Raw genomic sequence first — 19,395 nt, 5'->3', positions numbered from 1 at the left:
GTCTCAACCAAAAAATACAAAAATTAGCTGGGCATAGTGGTGCACACCTGTAGTCCCAGCTACTCGGGAGGCTGAGTTGGGAGAATTACTGAACCCAGGAGGTAGAGGTCGCAGTGAGCCAAAATCGCACCATTGCACTCCAGTCTGGGTGACAGAGTAAGACCCTTTCTGGGAAAAAAAAAAAAAAAAGAAAAAAAAGGATATATTTGGAAAAGATGTCTAAGATGTGATTGTGTTAATGTCACAGGAAGTGGTACCAAAGGAGTCAAGGGAAGAGGACCACATTCACCCAAATTGTGTCAGGAAATCTTTAGGAAAGTGGCAAGAGTTGAGCCTTCAAAGATGCTTGGGACCTAAGTGTTTTCAGAGAAGAATGGAGCTATTCTATTTATTAATAATATATTTGTGATTGGTAATTGATGATAATCTTTGTGTTTCAGGGATGGAGATGCTTACCGTCTTTATAACCTGGATGTCTATGGATACCAAATATATGATAAAATGGGCATTTATGGTTCAGTACCTTATCTCCTGGCTCACAAACTGGGCAGAACTATAGGTATTTTCTGGCTGAATGCCTCAGAAACACTGGTGGAGATCAATACAGAGCCTGCAGTAGAGGTGAGCTGCTGAGCATAGCTACATGCCATACTTAAAGAAGAAACAAAACCACTGCAGTGGAGTCAAAGGTCTTATCTTTGTACTGGCACTTCTCTGCCACCAAAAGCTTTATAGTGTAGTCCATGAATATCAGTAGTATCTACTAGAGAAACAGACTGTTACTTACGTATGTCTGGATGTTGCAGGTTAAAGGGAAATTTCTCAAATTTTTATTCCATTCTTTTTCCAGTACACACTGACCCAGATGGGCCCAGTTGCTGCTAAACAAAAGGTCAGATCTCGAACTCATGTGCACTGGATGTCAGAAAGTGGAATCATTGATGTTTTTCTGCTGACAGGACCTACACCTTCTGATGTCTTCAGACAGTACTCACACCTTACAGGTATTTGCATGGAGAAGTGCCAGTTTCTTGTTCTGTTATGTATCCTGTGTCCCATGTATCATCGTTGTAAGTTAATAGTTGTTGCACACTATGTGGAATTTATAAACATCTTACCCAAATATTTTAATTAGCAAGCATTCCTGTTCCCACCCTCATCCCATTCAGTTTAGTAAAACATTGCACTGGATCTAGAATGTTTTACTGTCTAATTCCTAATACTTGCCATCTGCTTTCCTGGGAGCTTTTAGCCCCTGGGCTAGCTCTACCTTTATCTCAGATGACCAATATCCCAACTTCAACTTTTCTATGTTTTTTTTCTGCATTAAAATATGCAACTGTCAGGCTGGGGTCAGTTGATAGTAAAATGGCCGAGACTTGATAGCCTCCCCCATCCACACACACACACACACACACACACACACACACACACACAAAAATATATATATATATATATGCAACTGGCTTTAGCATCAGAACATTTTATCTTTAAAAAAATGCAAGCTTTTCTCTAAGATCAGAAACAAGGCAAGGCATTGCATTTTCCCTACTATAATTCAATATTGTACTGGAATTTCTAGCCATAGAAATTAGGTAAGAAAAAGAAATAAAAGACATCCAAATTGGAAAAGAATACATAAGATTATAGGAGATGATATGATCCTATATATAGAAAATCCCAAAGAATCCACACTAGAGGCAGTAAATCCAGCAAAATTACAGGGTACAAGATTAATGTATTAATCTGTTCTCACACTGCTATGAAGAAATACTGGAAACTGGGTAATTTATAAAGAAAATAAGTTTAATTGACTCATGGTTCTGTAGGCTGTACAGGAAGCATGGCTGGGGAGGCCTCAGGAAACGTAACAATTATGGTGGAAGGTGAAGGGGAAGCAACCACATCTTACCTGGCTGGAGCAGGAGGAAGAGAGAGAGGGAGGAGGTGCCACACACTTTTAAACAACCAGATCTTGTGAGAAATCACTATCACAAGAACAGCTAGGGAGGAAATCTACTCACATGATCCAGTCGCCCCCTACCAGGCCCGTCTTCCAACATTGTGGATTACAATTTGACATGAGATTCGGATAGGACACAAATCCAAACTGTATCAATCAATAATGAAAAAAAAGTTAGTTTTGTTTCTATATACCCACAATGAACAATCCAAAAAAAATTAAGAAAACAATTCCATTTAAGACAAAAAAAAAAGGAAAAAAACGAAAGCAATTCCATTTATAATATACAAAATATAAAATACCTAGGAACACACTTAGCGAAGGAGGTAAAAGACCTGTACACTGAAAACTATAAAACATTCCTGAAAAAAATTAAAGAAAGCCTAAATAAATGGAAAGACATCCCATGTTCATAGGTTGGAAGACAATGTTAAGATGGCAATAAAACAGAAAGTGACTTACAGATTCACTACAATCCGTATCAAAATTCCAGTGGCTTCTTTTGCAGAAATGGAAAAGCTGATCTTTCATAGAATTGCAAAGAGACCTGAATAGCCAAAACAATCTTAAAAAAGAGAAACAAAGTTGGGAAAATTATACTTCTGATAGGCTTTGGCTGTATCCCCATCCAAATCTCATCATGAATTCCCACATGTTGTAGGAGAGACCTGGTGGGAGGTAATTGAATCATGGGGCAGGTCTTTCTCATATTGTTCTCATGATAGTGAATAAGTCTCATGAGATCTGTCTTTGCCTGCCGCCATTCACGTAAGATGTAACTTGCTCCTCCTTGCCTTCAGCCATGATCATGAGGCCTTCCCAACCACATGGAACTGTAAGTTCAATTAAACTTCTTCCTTTTGTAAATTGCCCAGGCTCAGGTATGTCTTAAGCAGTGTGAAAATGGACTAATACAACTTTTCAATTTCAAACTTACTTCAAAGATATGGCAATCAAAAGAACATGCTACTGGCCAAGCACGGTGGCTCGTGCCTATAATCCCAGCACTTTGGGAGGCCAAGGCGGGTGGATCATGAAGTCAGGAGTTTGAGACCAGCCTGGCCAACATAGTGAAACCCCATCTCTACTAAAAATTAGCTGGGCATGGCGGCACGCGCCTGTAGTCTCAGCTACTCAGGAGGCTGAGGCTGGAGAATTGCTTGATCCCAGGAGACAGAGGTTGCAGTGAGCCGAGATCACACCAGTGCACTCCAGCCTGGGCAACAAGAATGAAACTCCATCTCAAAAAAAAAAAAAAAAAAAAAAAAAAAAAAAGAATTGGGAATCTAGAAATAAACCTATACATTTATGGCCACCCAAAACACTGGGAGTACAGGCACAAGCCACAGTGCTGTGTCCATGTCACCATTATAATTTCAGTAAAGGTTCATGACCATTCCATGAAGAAGAAATAGTCTCTTGAACATATGGTGTGAGATAGTTGGATATCTACTTTCAAAAGAATGAAGTGGACTCCCATATTCAAAAATATGTTATAGGCTCAAGCCTGTAATCCCAGCACTTTGGGAGGCCGAGGCGGGTGGATCACGAGGTCAAGAGATCGAGACCATCCTGGTCAACACGGTGAAACCCCGTCTCTACTAAAAATACAAAAAATTAGCTGGGCATGGTGGCGCGTGCCTGTAATCCCAGCTACTCAGGAGGCTGAGGCAGGAGAATTGCCTGAACCCAGGAGGCGGAGGTTGCGGTGAGCCGAGATTGCGCCATTGCACTCCAGCCTGGGTAACAAGAGCGAAACTCCGTCCCAAAAAAAAAAAAAAAAAAAAATGTTATATATATTTCATATACAAAAAATAACTCAGAATGGATCTACTATATAAGAGCTAAAACTGTAAAACTCTTAGAAGAAAACAGGGGTAAATATTCATGAACTTGGATTTGGCAATGGATTCTTAAATATAACAACAAAATCGTGAGCAACAACAACAACAAATACATGTTAGAATTCACTAACATTAAAAACTTTTGTGTGTCAGAAGAAAGTGAAAAAGCAGCCTACAAAATGGAAGAAAATGTCTGTAGATTGTGTATCTGATATGGGTCGCTTATCCACAATATATGAAGAACGTTCTACAACTCAACAACAAAAAGACAGACTGAGCCCTAGGCCCATATCCCTTATGCTCGCCTGCTAGACTGTCTACCACTGAGGGCACATACAGCCCCTAGACCACAGCCAAGCAATGACCCAGACTGCTATAGCCACCCTCTGGCACCATATTACAGAGCAGGATCCCCAGGCTGCAGAGAGAGAACTTGCAGGACTCCTGGGTAGAACAGCACTTTAGCAATGATAGAATCCATTTCTGTTTATAATGGTGACATGGACTGGGCACAGTGGCTCACGCCTGTAATCCCAGTGCTTTGGGAAGTCTCCAAAGTACTTCCTTGAATTCGAGTAATCCTCTGCCTTGCTTCTCAAAGGGAGGCTGCAGTGAGCAATGTTTGTGCTACTGCTTTCCAGCCCAGGCAACAGAATGAGACCCTGAATCTAAAAAAATTGTTTTAATACAATAGTGACATGGAAAAAATACTGCTGGATATTTAACATGAATTTGGATAGAGTAGCTCCGAAAGTTCTGTGATAGCCTACCTCTGTCACAGACATTGGAGAAAAACAGCTCTCAGTCTGAGGGAGATATGAGAGAAGGAAAGAAGGTAAAAGCATCTTGAAGAAAAACTCAGATCGGATATGGGATTGGTCAAGTTGGCCAGAAAATGTATCCCCCAAGGAATTCCTCTTTAAAGAATCTGAAGCACATAGCTACCCAGCATGGAATTTAAAACCTGATGAGGAAAGGGGGCATTTTCTCAGCAGAATTTATAAAGCGTTTTACTGCTGTCTCTTCTGGGGGCCATGGGATTGCAGATTTATATTGGAAGGTGTCTGACAACTTCTGCCAGCACCTTTTGATGAAGAATTTGAATGCAGCTTTGTGCATATAGTGGGAATTTCTATCTGAGCTTGTGACACAGCTAACTCAGGAGGTGTTAAGGTCCTTGGGTGGCTGCTTCACTTGTTTTTATTAGTTCTGTAAATGCTGCTTTACTAATTTAGTAAAATGAAAGAATAGACACTAAAATCATACTGACCTGTACTTGTACCTACAGAATCAGTTAATAAGGGTGTCAGACGATTAATATTTACTGTAACAATTTGGCAGTGAATTTTCTTTGGATATTAGATATAAATATCTCAGTATAAATAGTTTTAATATATTAGTCATGATACAGTATTTTAAAAATTATCTGTAGCCTTAATTCCATTAAAACACTTCATATTCCAAAAGAATGAGTAACAGTGATATTAAAATCACTACATTAAAGGATTTGCCCAAAATAAATACTGTGGCCTTATATTTACACTACTGTGGAAAATATTATGTTTAAATTTAAATGGATGCAGATTGTCTACTAAAGACTACACTTAACTATGTTAATTGTTCTTAAGTAATGAATAGAGACCAAGTTGCTGCAAATGTCACCGTGTACTTCATACACCAGAGTGTTCTCACTTTTGCAGCATATAAGGACTTCAATCTCCAACTATTAGGTAATCAACTTGGGTAATGTTTTCTGTCAAAGGCACCTACTCAGTATCTTTTCCTCTTTATCACTCTGGATTGCTGAATTTAATTCTATCCTTTGTGCTCAACTTTTTTGTGCTCTTAAAATCAGCTTTATGCTACAAGGCTACAGTAATCGAAACAGCATGGTACTGGTACCAAAACAGAGATATACACCAGCAGAACAGAACAGAGGCCTTGGAAATAACGCTACACATCTACAACCATCTGATATTTGACAAACCTGACAAAAGCAAACAATGGAGAAAGGATTCCCTGTTTAATAAATAGTATTGGGATAACTGGCTAGCCATGTGCAGAAAACAGAAACTGGACCCCTTCCTGACACCTTACACTAAAATTAACTCCAGAGTATTAAAGACTTAAACATAAAACTTAACACTATAAAAACCCTAGAAGAAAACCTAGGCAAAACCATTTAGGACATAGGCATAGGCAAAGGACTTCATGACTAAAACAGCAAAAGCATTGGCAACAAAAACCAAAATAGACAAATGGGATCTACTTAAACATAAGAGCTTCTGCACAGCAAAAGAAACAATCTTTAGAGTGAACCAGCAACCAACAGAATGGAAAAAAATTTTTGCAATCTACCCATCTGACAAAGGGCTAATAATATCCAGAATCTACAAAGAACTAAAACAGATTTACAAGAAAAAAACAAACCCATTCAAAAGCGGACAAAAGACATGAACAGACACCTTTCCAAAGAAGATGTATATGAGGCCAACAAACATATGAAAAAATGCTCATCGTCACTGATCATTAGAGAAATCCAAATCAAAACCACAATGAGATACTATCTCACACCAGTTAGAATGGCGATCATTAAAAAATCTGGAGACAACAGATGCTGGAGAGGATGTGGAGAAATAGGAACACTTTTACACCATTGGTGGGAGTGTAAATTAGTTCAACCATTGTGGAAGACAGTGTGGCCATTCCTCAAGGACCTAGAAATAGAGATTCCGTTTGACCCAGCAATCCCATTACTGGGTATATATCCAAAGGATTATAAATCATTCCGTTATAAAGACACATGCACACGTATATTCATTGTGGCATTGTTTACAATAGCAAAGACCTGGAACCAACCCAAATGCCCATCAATGATAGACTGGACAAAAAAAATGTGGCACATATACACCGTGGAATACTATGCAGCCGTAAAATACAATGAGTTCGTGTCCTTTGTAGGGACATGGATGAATCTGGAAACTATCATTCTCAGCAAACTTACACAAGAACAGAAAAATCAAACACCGCATGTTCTCACTCACAGGTGTTGAACAATGAGAACACATGAACACAGGGAGGGGAGCATCACACACTAGGGTCTGTTGCAGGGGACTAGGGGAGGGACAGCAGGGGTTAGAGAGGTTGGGGAAGGATAACATGGGGAGAAATGCCAGATACTGGTGACAGGGGGATGGAGGCAGCAAACCACATTGCCATGTATGTACCCATGTGACAGTCCTGCATGATCCGCACATGTACCCCAGAACCTAAAGTACAATAAAAAATATTTTTAAAAAAATCAGCTTTATCCTAAGCATATCTGTGTCTACTTTTAAAGGCCGGAAATGGAAAAAAAAATAAATATATGTTATATTCTTTAAAAAAGAAAAGGAGCCATACTAAAAGACTAGAAATAAAAAAATAAATAAATCTTTACCAAATCCTTAAAAACCAAAAAGACAACCCAATTCTAAAATGGGCAAAGGATTAAAGAGATATTTCTGCAAAGAAGATATGTAAATGAACAACAAGCCCATGAAAATCCACTCAACATCGTTAGTCATTAGGAAAATGCAAATCAAAACCACAGTAAAATATCACTTAACACCCACTAGGATGGCTAAATCCAAAAAATGGAAAAACATAAGTGTTTATGAGGATGCAGAGAAATTGGAACATTGCTGGTGGAAATGTAAAATGACTCAGCCATTGCAGAAAACAATTTGGCATTTCCTCACAAAGTTAAACATAGAATTACCATATGACCCAGTGTAATGGTTAATGTTATGTGTCAATTTGGCTAGGTTGTGGTACCCAGATATTTAAACACCAGTCTCGATGTTTCTGTGAAGGTATTTTTTAATGAGATTAACATTTAATACAGTAGACTTTTGAGTAAAGCAGATTACTCTCCATAACGAGAGTGGGCCTCATCCAGTAGTTGAAGGCCTTAGAGAAAAAGATTGAGGTCCCTGGGGAAAACGGAATGTCTCCAGCTTGCCTTCAGGCTTAGGCTGCTACATCAACTCTTCCTTGGTTCTCTAGTATGCCAGTATCTCCTGCAAAACTCAGACTTGCCAGCCCCTACAATCACAGGGGCCACTTATTTTAAATTAATCAGTATTTGTATCTCCCTCTGAGTATTTATACATATTTATAGATATATAAATATCTATAAATATATTCAGTATAAATCCTATTAATTCTGTTTCTCTGAAGGACCTGTGTTCTCTGAAGAACCCTAACAGATACACCCAGCAATTCTACTCCTAGGTATATGCACAAGGAAATTGAAAGCAGGGACTCAACAGATACATGTATGCCAATGATCACTGTAGCATTATTCTCGATAGCCAAAAAATGGAAACAATCCAAGTGCCTATGAAAGATGGACAAATAAACAAAATGTGGTATATACATAGAATATTATTCAGCTATAAAAAGAAATGAAATTCTGGTACATGCAACATGAATGAACCTTGAAAATATGGAAAATGAAACAAGACAGACATGAAAGGACAAGTATTATATGATCCACTCCTATGAAGTGGCTACAATATGCAAATTTGTCAAGACAGAGATTAGAGGGGACTGAGAGATGTGATTGATGGGGAGTTACTGCTTAGTGATTATAGAGTTTCTGCTTGGGGTGATGTAAAGGTTTTAGAAATAGTGGTAATGCTTCTACTTCATGGTGAATGTAATTAGTATCACTGGATTGGACTTGGAAATGGTTAAAATGGCAAATTTTGTTTTACATATTTTGCCACAGTTTTAAAAAATTAATAATGTAATATGCCATAAAAACACACATTGAATTGTGTGTTTTAGATGGGTGAATTGCATGGTATTTCAATAAAGCTGTTAAAAACAAAAGTAATGCAGCATCATTTCTGCTGCGTTCTGTTGCGAAAAGCAAGCTCAGTGTAGCCCATGTTCAAGGGTGTTCAATTCCAGTTGTGACAGGAGGAATGACAGTTTGGATATGGACACCCATGCAGGAATAAGTACTATCAAAGCCCACCTGCAGCTACATTCAACATTATTATTAGGGAGAATCCTGGTTTATCCTAAAGCACTTCAAAAATACTGGATCTCCCGCCATGTTCAAAGACATTAAAGATTATTTATTGATTCCTGCTGAGGGTTTAGCTCAATCATACACCATACTCTCCTGTGTCTTTCACCCAATCTAGTTATATCACAGCTTTGGGTTAAATCAATATTAAGTGTTTACATTTTTCACATACTCAAGGATGATACTTTATCCAGTCTACTTCTTTCCCTGGAGACTTTCTTCACTGCCAGAGCTCTTCATCCTCCTCTTCCCATCTGCGCCATTGCTCTCTAGGTTCCTTACACAGCTTTCATCTCAGAACTTACCTTTGTTGTTTTCTGGTGTTGTATCCCTCCTTTCTCGGGTCCCTGTTTTTCTCTTTTCTGGTTTATTCCCTTGTTGTATTTGTTTATTTGTAGCATCTTCTGGTAGTTTCCTAAGAAAGTTTGCATTGGAGGTACTCTTTTTGCCTCCTTGCAAGTGTGAAACCATCTTTTTTCCTACCTTTACCTTGATTGATAATTTGCCTGGCAAGACTGAATATTCTTTCTCTCAGAATTTATGTTATTGTCTTCTACTTTCTTGCTCCAAAACCATTCTTAATTCTATTTCTTTGTTCCTCTGTATATAATCTGTCTTTTCTCTCTGAAATACCTTCTCTGTTGCTAACATTCCATATTTCCAATATTCTGAAATTTTATAATAAAACCTCTTGATGGAGATCTTTTGTTTGTTTGTTTGAATCAGGGTTTCCCTCTGTGCCTAGATTGGAGTGTATCAGTGTGATCATGGTTTACTACAGCCTCGAATTCCTGGGTTCAAGCGATCATCAGACCTCAGAATCCTGAGTTGATGGGACTTACAGGCATGTGCCACCATGCCCAGCTAATTTTTTCATTGTTTGTATAGGCAGGGTATCACTAGGTTACTCAGGCTGGTCTTGAAATCCTGGGCTCAAGGGATCTTCCCACCTCAGCCTCCCAAAGTGCTAGGATTACAGATGTGAGCCTCCACACCTGGCTGTAGGTCTTTTAAAATAATTATTGTTCTGGGTATTAGATATGGACCCCTTCAATTGTGTCCTTCAGTTTTGAGAAATTGTGTCCTTCAGTTCTGAGAAACTGTCTTGAATTATTCCTTAGATTAATTTTTTCCTTCCTTTTCCTCTTTCTGCTCTACGGATTTTATAATCTTCTTTTCCTTTTTTGTCTGCTTTTTGAGCAATATTCTCAATTGTATTTTCTAGGCCTTTCATCTATGGCTATCATGTTTCTGCTTTCTTAGAGCTCTTTTCTATCCTCTGATGGTTCCTTGGTTTTTGTTTTCATTTTATGCAAAGCAGTGGCAAAACATTTATTATCATGAAATGTGTACATCCTATTTTTTTCAAGTAACAAATTTGCTGGTAACATTATTTATTTAACCTGTTTCACTCAGACAGACTCATGATCAATAATGCTGTGTATAATTTCAAGTCCGATGACCCTCTAAGTTTTTTGTTTTTTGTTTTTAAGAGACAGGGTCTCACTCTGTTGCCCAGCCTGGCGTGATCATGGCTCAGTGCAGCCTGTAACTCCTGAGCTCAAACGATCCTCCTGCTTCAGCCTCCTGAGTAGCTGGGACTGTGGTCATGTGCCACATGCCCAGCTAATTCTCTTTATCTGTTTATTTTAAATATTTTGTTGAGATGCGGTCTTGCCATGTTACCCAGGTTAGTCTTGAACTCCTAGTCTCAAATCATCCTCCTGCTTCAGCCTTCCAAAGCACTGAGATCTTCTAAGTATTTTTACCCCACTTATAAAACTTGCTGAGGAATTCAAAATAGCACACTGCATTAAATAGCACGTATTGTTTCATAAATTATATACAGGTTGAGTATTCCATGCCTGAGACTCTAGAGTGTGTCAGATTTTGGGTTATTTTGATGTTTGAATATTTTCATGAAACTTACTGGCTGAGTGTATCTAATCTGAAAATCCAAAACCCAAAATGCTTCAATCAGGATTTCCTTTTGAGTGTCAAAAAGTTCCAGATTTTAGAGGCCAGGTGTGGTGGCTCACACCTGTAGTCTCAGCATTTTGGGAGGTAGACAAATCACCTAAGGTCATGAGTTCGAGACCAGCCTGGCCAACGTGGTGAAACCCCATCTCTACTGAAAATACAAAAATTAGCTGGGCCTAGTGGCATATGCCTGTAGTCCCAGCTACTCAGGAGGCCAAGGCAGGAAAATTACTTGAACCTATAGGCGGAGTTTGCAGTGAGCCAAGATTGTGACACTGCACTCCAGCCTGGGTGACAGAGTGAGACTCCATCTTAAAAAAAAAAAAGTTTCAGATTTTAGAGCATTTCAGATTTTGGCTTTTCAAATTAGGGATACTAAACCTACACTTGTTTTATGCTATCCTAGTATTAAGTACAATATCTTTTTTCATCTCCCTAGAGATAACTGGTAATAATGTTTTGATATTTACTTTGGTTCCTTGTATTGCCCCTGTTTTCTCAGAGATCCTTTTATTCTGTTTCTTTATTTGGGTTGCTGTCTCTGAGTTTGGAGACTTTGCTCAAATGTGGGCTTTGAGCTGGAGTCTCACTCTTTTGCCCAGGCTGGAGTGCAGTGGTGCTATCTCAGCTCACTGCAACCTCTGCCTTCTGGGTTCAAGCGATTCTTCTGCCTTAGCTTCCCAAATAGCTGGGATTACAGTTGCCCACCACCACACCTGCATAAATTTTGTATTTTTAGTAGAGACAGGGTTTCACCATGTTGGCCAGGCTGGTCTCAAACTCCTGACTTCAAGTGATCCACCCGCCCTGGCCTCCCAAATTGCTGGGATTACAGCCACCACACCTGGCCTCCATTCATATTTCATGGTGGCTCTGTGTGCCTGGGGGAGTCTTCCACTCTAGTTTTGAGGGTGGGCATGTCTGCTAGTGTTTGGGAGTGGGGTGAGCTCTTCATCAGTATCTTCCTCAATAGCACTCTGGAGAGAGCTTTCCTGACTTTGCTCAACAGTTACCACCCCTCCCCTGCCTACCACTTGCCAAATTTTTGGTGAGATTATTCCATTCTCATTATCTTTGTTTTTATGGCTTTCTTCATTTTTTTCTTTTCTTTACCCAGATTTTAGTGTGAATTTAGGAGGGGAAGGAGACACATGCAAGTGGTTAACCAGAAGTCCTTCATGTTATCAGTAAACATTTTGATAATAATTTACTGAAACTTTTTCCCAAGTTCAGTCTCTTTCCCTTCAGCTGAGTCCTAATGCTGCACCCTGACTTAATTTTTCTAAAATATAGGTCTACTAAGATTAAATCTTGCCAAACTTTTGATGACTTCTCGTAAGATAAGATTCAGAATTCCTAACGTCAATTTACAGGGCCCTTGACAATCTAACCCTATACATTGTCATCTTCTACTGGTCTCTCTCACACTGTGATACCCTGGAATATTTGTTTTTCTCTAAGCCTGTCATGTACTTCTCTGCCTGTGTTTTTTCTATTCCTTGTGTCCAGAATGCTCTATCTATTCTCCCTGTCTAGTATATTCCTACTTAGTCTACAAGTTCCAAACCAGGTGTTTTCTCCTCTTTGAAGCCTTTCAAGTTCCCATACTTCACCGCAGGCAGAATTTATTAACCTCTCTGTGTTCTGGTAGCACTAGACTGACAAGTTAACCTGGAAGTTATACCTCAGGACAAGACAGTTTATTTACACTCCTGCCTCATTAGCCAGGTTGTCACTTCCTTCAAGGCAAGGACTATGCTTTCTTCTCCTTGATATTCTTTTTTTTTTTTTTTTTTTTTTTTTTTTTTGAGACAGAGTTTCACTCATGTTACCCAGGCTGGAGTGCAATGGCGCAATCTCGGCTCACCGCAACCTCCGCCTCCCGGGTTCAGGCAATTCTCCTGCCTCAGCCTCCTGAGTAGCTGGGATTACAGACACGCACCACCATGCCCAGCTAATTTTTTGTATTTTTAGTAGAGACGGGGTTTCACCGTGTTGACCAGGATGGTCTCGATCTCTTGACCTCGTGATCCACCCGCCTCGGCCTCCCAAAGTACTGGGATTACAGGCTTGAGCCACCGCGCCCGGCCTTCTCCTTGATATTCTAAGCATGAACTCAGTACTGAATACTCTGTAGACATTCAGGAAATATTTATCAAATGAATAATGATCATTGTGGTGGCAGTTGACTCAATTGTCATCTTCTTTTTTTAGGCACACAAGCCATGCCCCCTCTTTTCTCTTTGGGTTACCACCAGTGCCGCTGGAATTATGAAGATGAGCAGGATGTAAAAGCAGTGGATGCAGGGTTTGATGAGCATGACATTCCTTATGATGCCATGTGGCTGGACATAGAGCACACTGAGGGCAAGAGGTACTTCACCTGGGACCAAAAAAGATTCCCAAACCCCAAGAAGATGCAAGAGCTGCTCAGGAGCAAAAAGCGTAAGGTAAAATAAGCCAACATTTCTGAACCTTTTAATTACAGAGCTTTGAGAAATGTTTTAAACTTGCCTTGGCATATCAATGGTGGAGAAACATCTGATTTTTTTTAAAATGGCTATGAAAATAGTAGATTCAAATGTAACTGTCACTGTGTTAAGAGAGAAAATGAATGGTGAAAAGGCGGTGACTCCATCCATTCCTGGCTTAGTTATCTAGGTCCCTATAATGAGGAAGCGGTCTAGCATTTTCAGTTCCGTTTGTTGTGGCCGCCTGGTATTAGTATGATCCCCCTCACTCAAAATTTGGTTTCCGTGTCTTGACACCACACATGCACCAAGAGTATATTAAAAAGTTTATTATTCATATAATGAGGCTTTCTGGGGAGAACAGGGCTGGCTCCCAAGCTGGTTTGAAAATTGATTGAGAGAACTGGGAAAGGAGATCAGCTCAGTTTTTATGGTGGTTAGCGGGTGGGGACAGGGCAAGGGCTCTTGCACACAGGCTGAGGCTTAGATAGTTTGAACCCCTGGCTGGCACCAAAAGAGGGAGCGCTAGAGCTTTCTTTGTCAGCTTGTCCAGATATGGCCAGAAAGGTAAGTGGGGAGTGGCAGGGCTTGAAAACCCTTAACAGTCAAATATCAAATATGGTATCAAATTCTTTATTACACTATTTTTCCTGCATACTTCCCTGATGGACTCCACCTGTCAATCTGGCCAAGAAAAGAACAGAAATAGAAAATGGGGAGGCAGAGAAGCCACTGGAACATGCATAATGCTGCTTTCCAGTTCCGGGAGTGTTAGTGGTGGTAATAGCAATAATGAAAAGATGTGGTCTTACAGTGACTGAGGAAAAGACAAGTATCCAACCACAATACAGGGAAGTAACATGAGAGCCAAAGAAAGGTCAGGGTATGGGACAGGCCAAGAAAGAGAAGATCATATCCTCAAGACTTAAGCAGGGCTTGGTTCCAGAGGTGCATTTTATTTTATTTATTTATTTGTTTTTTCCAAGGTGGAGTCTCACTCTTTCGCCCAGGCTGGAGTGCTGTAGTGCAATCTCGGCTCACTGCATCCTCTGCCTCATGGGTTCATACAGTTCTCCTGCTTCAGCCTCCTGAGTAGCTAGAATTACAGGCATGCATCACCATACCCAGCTAATTTTTATATTTTTAGTAGAGATAGGGTTTCATCCTGTTGGATTTTCAAATTAGGGATGAACTCCTGACCTCAAGCGATCCATCCAACTCAGCCCTCCAAAGTGCTGGAGTTACAGGCGTGAGCCTCCATGCCTGGCCTAGAAATGCATTTTAGATGAGCCCTAAAGAATATCCCTAACTAATGGGTAAGCTGGGAGAGAGAGGAGGGCAGTGCAGCCAGAGGAAGGAGCATTAGGGGTGTTTGGAAAGCACTATACAGGCAAGTTTGACAGGTGAGTAAGGCATATGCGGGTTCTAGTAGTGGAGGATCTGACCAGAAAGGCTGGAACCCTTTTGTAATCTGCTTTGTATACATTTGAAGACATTACAAGTTTTTGAATTAGGGGTTAATAATCCAGAATACATGATAAACTCCCACAACTTAGCAACAAAAAAAACAGAATGGGCAAAGAACTTGAATAGATGTCTCTCCAAATAAGATATACAAATAGCCAACGAGCACAAGAAAAGATGCTCAATGCCAGTAATCATTAGGAAAATGCAAATGGAGACCACAATGAAATACCATTTTACATCATTAAGATGATGGCTATTTAAAAAAAAAAAACACACACAGGTGTTGGCAAGGATGTAGAGAAATTGCAATCCTTGTGTACTGTTGATAGGAAGGCAAAATGGTGTAGCTGTTATGGAAAACAATATGACAGTTCCTCAAAAATTTTTAAATGGAATTACTATATGATCCAGCAGTTCCACTTAATATACCCAAAGGAATTGGAAGCAGGAACCCAAACAGATATTTATACACCCATGTTTATAGCAGCATTAGTCACAGTAGCCAAAAGGTCAAAGCAACCCAAGTTGCTTGGGTTGCAACTCTGTTAAAAAATTAATATGTAAACAAAATATGGTGTATACATTCAACAGAATGTTATTCAGGCTTTAAAGGGAAGGAAATTCTAATAGATACTACAGCATGGATGAACCTTGATGATATATTCTAAGTGAAATAAGCCTGTTGCAAAAAGACAAACACTGTATGATTCCACTAATTTAAAGTAATTAGAGTAGTTAGACTCATAAAGACAGAAAGTATTATAGAATAGTGTTTGCTGGGGCTAGGAGGAGGGAATGAGACATCATTATTTAATGGGTATAGAGGTTTAGTTTTAGTTTTGCAACATGAGAGAGTACTGGAGATTGAGTACAATATTGTGAATGTACATACTTAACAGTACTAAACTCCACACTTAAAAATGGTTAAGATGGTAAATTTTTTGTCATGTGTATTTCACCACAGTTTAAAATTTTAGGCTGGGCATGGTGGCTCATGCCTGTAATCCCAGCACTTTGGGAGGCCAGGGCGGGGGGATCACCTGAGGTCAGGTGTTCAAACTCAGCCTGGCCAACGTGGTGAAACCCCGTCTCCACTAAAAATACAAAAAAAAATTAGCTGGGCATGGTGGTGGGCACCTATGATCCCTGCTACGCAGGAGGCTGAGGCAGGAGAAACACTTGAACCCGGGAGGCAGAGGTTGCAGTGATCTGAGATCGCACCACTACACTCCAGCCTGGGCGACAGAGTGAGACTGTCTCAAACAAATAAAAATTTAAGAAAATTTTTGAGCAATGAAGAATTAAACTTTAGCATTGAGGACAGATCAGAATAGAGATGAGGAAGGGCGATTAGATGGTGCTGTAGCCAAATAAAGTGTTTTTGAGGGCCTAGACTGGTGGAAGTATGAATATTTATGTATGTATGACTTTAGAAAGGCCGGGAGAGATGCTAGAGTTACAATGCTGTGGCTTATAGCTTTTCTCAAATCTCCTTCCTAATATGCCTCCACCACTGGGCTTGGGGACTTTGTTTGATTTTAATGTGTTATTCTCTTGGTTTCGTTAATGTTTATTTATATCACTGTTATCTAAGCATCTAAATGTCCAGGGAGCAGGTACCCTGCCAACTTAGTTCTCTATGTATAATATCCAGTACCCAGCATCATGGATCGATAGAGACTTAATCAGTGTGCTATTTAAAGAACATGTATTGGTTAGGCAGCAATAATTTTTAAAGAGCATTGGCCTGTTTTGTTTTTGTTTTTGTTTTTTTCTTTTTTAGAGATGGGGTCTTGCTCTGTCACCCAGGTTAGACTGCAGTGACATGATCACGGCTCACCACAGCAGTGACCTCCCTGGCTCAAACAATCCTCCCACCTTAGCCTCCTGAGTAGCTGGATCCACAGGTGGATACCACCACACCCAGCTAATTTTTAAATTTTTTTTTATAGAGGTGAGGTTCCACTATGTTGCCCAGGCTGGTCTCAAACTCCTGGCCTTAAGCAATCATCCTACCTTGGCCTCCCAATGTGCTGGGACTACAGGTGTGAGCTCCTGCACCTGACCAACATTGGCTTGGTTTTGATATTAATTGAACATCTCATAAGCACATGAAGGGTTATAGGGTTTTACTGGTATCTGAAATATTTCTCTTTTTTGTTTTTATTTTTGTGTCTGAAATATTTCAATACTAGTTGTAGTTATTTGTAAAAATTGAACCCCCAAACTGTGGTGAAAACATATAATTGAATACTTGTCTTACATAAAACTTATGAGACCTCTAAATCTTTATGTCCTGACAGCTTGTGGTCATCAGTGATCCCCACATCAAGATTGATCCTGACTACTCAGTATATGTGAAGGCCAAAGATCAGGGCTTCTTTGTGAGGAATCAGGAAGGGGAAGACTTTGAAGGGGTGTGCTGGCCTGGTATGAAATCACTTTATACACTTATTATTTCTGCTTGTTCAATACCGATTAAGAAGGGTACATGATCATCTACCTGCTCCCTTGTAGATGTCTCTTACTCCTCTAGCTATATTTTAAGCATCTAATTTAAGGAAGAGATAGTATTGCCTTCTTTTGCATCTTTCATAACACCTGGTACTGCAATTTTATGTATTTATCAATAATTGAATGAGTGAATGAAAAATAACCAAACCTCAGTGACATGCTTTTTTTGTAACCAAATAGAGATAAAAATTTGGGGAATGAGAAAAGAGGAGGAGGAAGGAGAAAGAAAAAAAGGGGATCCTGCAAGCTCTCTCCCTGTGATTGCTCTTCACCCTTTTAACTCATAGTTTTGACTTCTCAGCCTTACATGAGTGACCTCAGCCACCCCGGTGACTATGGATTCTTTATTTCAAAAGTTATTAAAAATTATTAATTTAAAGCCTTGGTAGAAAGTCCCCAAGGACAAAACGAAAATCACCACATATCATAGCACTCTATTATAAATCCATGTACTGTAGAGAAACTCTGTGCCTTTCTTTTTTTCCCTTACACCACTTGAACACACTTCTCTGTTCTCTTTAAGAATCAAGAGATCGGCCGGGCGTGGTGGCTCATGCCTGTAATCCTAGCACTTTGGGAGGCCGAGGCGGGTGGATCACCTGAGGTAAGGAGTTCAAGACCAGCCTGGCTGTCATGGTGAAACCCCATCTTTAAAAAAAAAAGAAAAGAATCAAGAGATTACTGCAGAATATTTGCCATCCTTACTTGGGCTATCTTAGGCCATCAGTGAGGGACAGGCTCCATCATGATGCTTGTACATTTCCCTGGGCCTCTGGTGTTGAAAAGTCTGGTGATTGTCACTGGAGCCCAGCATTGCCTTTATGCACCTCTCAACAGACCACTCCTCTGTCACCATCTTTTATGTTTATGTAAGGTGCCTATTTCCTAGCTCTCACATCTGATATCTACTTTATAACGCATCTTACTGTGAGGGCCACTGTTCCTAACGGGCTGCCTATTGTTCTGCCTCCACAGGTCTCTCCTCTTACCTGGATTTCACCAATCCCAAGGTCAGAGGGTGGTATTCAAGTCTTTTTGCTTTCCCTGTGTATCAGGTTGGTTTTTATTCCTTTGCTCTTTTCTAGTTACTTGAAAGAGTGAAAGAAGCAGAAAAAGTGATTGAATAGAACCATTCAATTTCATTCAGTAGCTTTGATATATAATGCTTGTATTAAAAGGAAAGTATGGCCACCATATTGCAGACTCTTGGGGTGCTGGGAGGGGTGCCATATGCATTACCAAATGCACAAAAGCTGTGATTTGACCTCTATTATAATAGACTGTATGATATATCAAAGTACTTTATAGCAGAGGTTTATTATATTTTCAAATTGCTATATAAATTTTTATATAAAATTGTATTCCATAACTGTTATTTAAATACGATGATACATGTGAAAATATCTTACAACATATTTGTCATTAAAAGTGAAGTACAATTTTTAAACAAGCTGATAAGAATCACAGGGAAAACTGGAGAGGCCATATCTGGAGAACTGTTTTCAACCAATTATGGTAATATTGATGATGGCAGTGATGATGATGATGATATCTAATGCAAGTTGAATACTTGCTACGTTACAAGCACTGTGCTGAGGACTTTATGTGCATCAAACCATTTGTCTTTATAATAACCCTCTGAAATTGGAACTATAACTAAAAATCTAACCTCATAGATTAAGAAATTGAGACAGAAAAGTTTAAAAACTTGCCAAGATCACGCATCTAGTTAATGATGGAACCAAAATTTGAAATCAGATCTGTTTGTCTCCCAAGCCCAGCTTTTAAACACTAAACTTTAGTTTCTGGGCATCAAGTATTAGGGCACTAGTAAGCAACTTAGCACAGGGCCTTGGGCCAAATCTGGCCATGGCTGTTCATTTCCCTGTTATTTGTGGCTGCTTTTGTATTACTATGGCAGAGCTGAATAATGGAAAAAGACCTCATGGCCTGCAAAGTTGAAAATATTTAGTATCTGGACCTTTACCAAAAATGTTTCCCAATCCCTGCGTTAGATGATACTAACGGAAAGATAAGGTAGTTAAATATTTGGAAATAATACACCCTTGTTCATAG

At 39.6% G+C, this 19,395-nt stretch overlaps 1 protein-coding gene across 11 annotated transcripts in view; it reads left to right on the top strand.

The window, feature by feature from the left end:
- The window catches only part of GANC (glucosidase alpha, neutral C), a 130,112-nt gene that overhangs the window by 39,449 nt on the left and 71,268 nt on the right, over positions 1-19,395 (top strand). For 10 of the 11 annotated variants that reach the window (XR_004274976.1, XR_004274975.1, XR_004274974.1 and 7 more), the window contains 5 exons: positions 441-621; positions 851-1,004; positions 13,082-13,317; positions 17,109-17,235; positions 18,295-18,374. Coding sequence is in view for 7 of the 11 variants with exons in the window: in XM_032297843.1 (XP_032153734.1) it covers positions 441-621; positions 851-1,004; positions 13,082-13,317; positions 17,109-17,235; positions 18,295-18,374 (778 nt within the window). In the remaining 4 variants the exon portion in view is untranslated. The remainder of the gene's footprint in view (positions 1-440; positions 622-850; positions 1,005-13,081; positions 13,318-17,108; positions 17,236-18,294; positions 18,375-19,395) is intronic. The other variant, XM_032297840.1, reaches the window with a different exon arrangement.

The sequence above is a fragment of the Sapajus apella genome, unplaced genomic scaffold, assembly GCF_009761245.1.
Source record: "Sapajus apella isolate SASKATOON/1434 unplaced genomic scaffold, GSC_monkey_1.0 scaffold37, whole genome shotgun sequence".
NCBI lineage: Eukaryota > Metazoa > Chordata > Mammalia > Primates > Cebidae > Sapajus > Sapajus apella.
The sequence above is the reverse complement of the archived record's forward strand: the minus strand, read 5'-3'. Positions and strand labels throughout refer to the sequence as shown.